This window comes from Sinocyclocheilus rhinocerous, unplaced genomic scaffold, assembly GCF_001515625.1.
Source record: "Sinocyclocheilus rhinocerous isolate Xijiao unplaced genomic scaffold, SAMN03320098_v1.1 scaffold28078, whole genome shotgun sequence".
Lineage (NCBI taxonomy): Eukaryota > Metazoa > Chordata > Actinopteri > Cypriniformes > Cyprinidae > Sinocyclocheilus > Sinocyclocheilus rhinocerous.
Window position 1 is genome coordinate 1 of NW_015662769.1, and position 3,161 is coordinate 3,161.

Here is a 3,161-nt window from a genome sequence, read left to right on the forward strand (position 1 = left end):
CCATCATGCATCATGTTCTGGAAATAAATCGTGAGACTTTTTGCCTAGATCTCAGGAGAGGTCACGGAAACCTTTCCAATACAAGTTAAACATTATAATAATTAGATATTACATATAATTTGGTAGAAAAACAGTGTTTTTACGTTTTATTGGTGCAAAGATGAGTAGTGGTGATATTTATCTTGTACAACATTTGCAACTGCTGTTTATCACTTAATTAGAAGCACCACAAATTAAAATGATGTCATGTTATAGGGACTACTGAACAGACATTTTGAAGATTTTAAAATGCAAAGTATTTAAAATTTAAATAAAGTTATGTAAACACTTGCATTTTTACAACACTGTGTCCCATCAGGTAATGAAAAGTTCGACTTCATCCTCACTTGAACACTTGGGCCAAATACAGGAAATACGTCATATAAGTGGTCAAGTGCAAAGACCGCAAGTGTGGGTATTTGGACAAGGCAACTCTCCCTCTTTTTCGGAATAAACTTCAAAATTGTATTTGTTTGGTATTTATGTTCTTCAAGCAATTAAAAAAAAAAAAAAACTTCAAAATTGTGGAAGAAACGGGTTACCGCCATCTGCGTCAGTGATGCAGTAACTGCTGCCCCCTGCTGTCTGCCTCGTGTCAGCGACGATTCATCTCTTCCAAGATCTCTCTCTCTCTCTCTCTTATAACAAGTGCTAATGAAATCAAAAGTGAAAGGACGTCAAGAACTGCGATTACTTTATGGCCTGTTTTGGTTGCATGCTGGATCAAATTTGAGACATGTAAATAGGTCTACAAAATTGTAAGTACTGACAGTAAAAATTGTAAGTGCTCGCCATCCGACTGCAGACAAGTTTGTGCTACTTTTCTTGTTTATACATATCCGGTATTTTGTACCAAAACTGCGTATGATCTGAAAGTAACAGCCTTTGCTATGTTTTACCCATTTCACTGGGAATGGGCCTATAGCAACACTGCACACTTTTTGTTAGGAGCCATATCAGATTGTACATTGTCAATAATATGTAATGGTCATTATTTATCAGTTTGTAAACCTGAAAGTGAAAACTGAATTTTCTTCTCTCAGTGAGTGAGTTGAATCCACTGAGAAGGAAAAAAACAGGAGCCATTTTAAATACTTCTATAACTGTCTATAAACTTTGGAATATAGATGCATAACAAAAAAATATATAATATTTTGGCCAGTTCTGTATTAATCACTAAGAAGAAGTTATCGAAGTTCCAGTAACCAATGGACAAAGCAGAAGGGTTAAAAGATCGAGAGTTTTGTCCAAAAAGGTATGTTACTGATGGCAGCAAATTAAACATCACAATGACATACAAACACATAAAAAAAAAAAAAAAGCTAAACAGCATCAAATTTATACTGTTATTTACTGTGTTAAGATCAAGAAAGCGATCAAGATCAGTCTCTTCGGAGTCCACCTTCCTGTCTATGAAAAGCAACAAATCTATTGTTGATCCGCCAAATTTAAAAGATGGCAGAATGTCACCTGAAAGCAGGTAAGATGTGCATCAATCCAGCAATCAAACAGCCACCATCGTACAAATGAAATGTGTAATTAATGATTGTCAATATTAGTTCTTCTGTTCACTAGTCATTTTTCAATAATCATTTGTACTTGTGTAACTGCTTTCATATTTCGGATTTAATAGTGACAGACTAAACACCATAAGATCAGGAATAAGATCAAGATCAGTCTCTACAGCACCCAGCTATCTGACTATGAAAAGCAATAAGTCTATTGTTGATCCACCCAACTTAAAAGATGACACAGTATCACCTGGAGAGAGCTCAAACTCTTTTATAACCAGCATGCTGTCCATCAGAAATAACTGGTCTAGAGATACATCTCATATGACCACTTTAACAACTTCCACCAGCTCCACGCTTGTGACAATGCATACTGAATAACAAAATGAATGAAAATAATATAACTAATTATTAACTAATTATTATTGTTGTTTCATCAGCTTTGAATCTGAACATGATGGTTCAGCTGTTTTTGAGAAATTCAAATCAAACATGCAAGAAAAATTTCAGTGTTTGCATGAAGGAACAGCAAATCAGGGAACTTTGACAGTCCTCAATGACATCTACACAAAAGTCTACATCACAGAGGATGGAGGTGGAGAAGTCAATAATGAACATGAGATCAGACAAATTGAAATATTTAGGAGAGCAAGAACAGAAGATACACCAGTCAATCTGAATGACATCTTCAAACCCTTACCTGGACAAGACAAACCCATCAGAACTGTTCTGACTAAAGGAGTAGCTGGCATTGGAAAAACAGTCTCTGTGCAGAAGTTCATTCTGGACTGGGCTGAAGGGAAAGCAAATCAAGACGCCCACCTCATATTACCACTTCCTTTCAGAGAGCTCAATTTTATGAAGAATCAAAGTCTCAGTCTCCTGGGACTTTTTAATACATTTTTCATGGGAACAAAGGAATTGGAAATAAACAGTGATCAATATAAAGTTTACATTATTTTGGATGGTTTGGATGAGTGTCGTCTGTCTCTGGATTTTCAGAACAGCATGAGGTTGTGTGATGTGACTGAATCTGCTTCAGTAGACGTGCTGCTGACAAACCTCATTGTGGGGAATCTGCTTCCCTCTGCTCTCATCTGGATCACCTCCAGACCAGCAGCAGCTGATCTCGTCCCCTCTGAGTGTGTCCATCGAGTGACAGAGGTACGAGGCTTCAATGATCCACAGAAGGAGGAATACTTCAGGAAGAGAATCAGTGATCAGAGTCTGGCCAACAGGATCATCTCACACCTGAAGTCATCAAGGAGCCTCTACATCATGTGCCACATCCCAGTCTTCTGCTGGATCTCAGCCACTGTTCTGGAGAAGATGTTGAGGAAATCATGGAAAGGAGATATTCCCAAGACTCTCACTGAAATGTACACACACTTCCTGATCATTCAGACCAACATCAAACATGAGAAGGACTATGAGAAGAACGTGACAGATGAAGAAATGATCCTCAAACTGGGGAAACTGGCTTTTCAGCAGCTTGTGAACGGCAACCTGATCTTCTATGAGGAAGACCTGAGAGAGTGTGGCATTGATGTGACAGAAGCAGCAGTGTACTCAGGATTGTGCACTCAGATCTTCAGAGAGGAGTTTGGCTTG

General features: G+C 38.0%; 1 protein-coding gene and 1 long non-coding RNA gene across 2 annotated transcripts in view; both read left to right on the forward strand.

The window, feature by feature from the left end:
- The first annotated feature begins 737 nt into the window (after positions 1–737).
- On the forward strand, positions 738–1,865 carry LOC107728282 (uncharacterized). Its single transcript, XR_001638448.1, has 3 exons — positions 738–1,294; positions 1,403–1,519; positions 1,679–1,865. It is a non-coding gene; the product is annotated as an uncharacterized LOC107728282 (long non-coding RNA).
- A 129-nt stretch (positions 1,866–1,994) lies between these two features.
- LOC107728281 (protein NLRC3-like) overlaps positions 1,995–3,161 on the forward strand; it is a 6,798-nt gene continuing 5,631 nt past the window's right edge. The window contains exon 1 of the mRNA XM_016538407.1: positions 1,995–2,563. Within this exon, the coding sequence (XP_016393893.1) occupies positions 2,043–2,563 (521 nt within the window). The 5' untranslated portion in view covers positions 1,995–2,042. The remainder of the gene's footprint in view (positions 2,564–3,161) is intronic.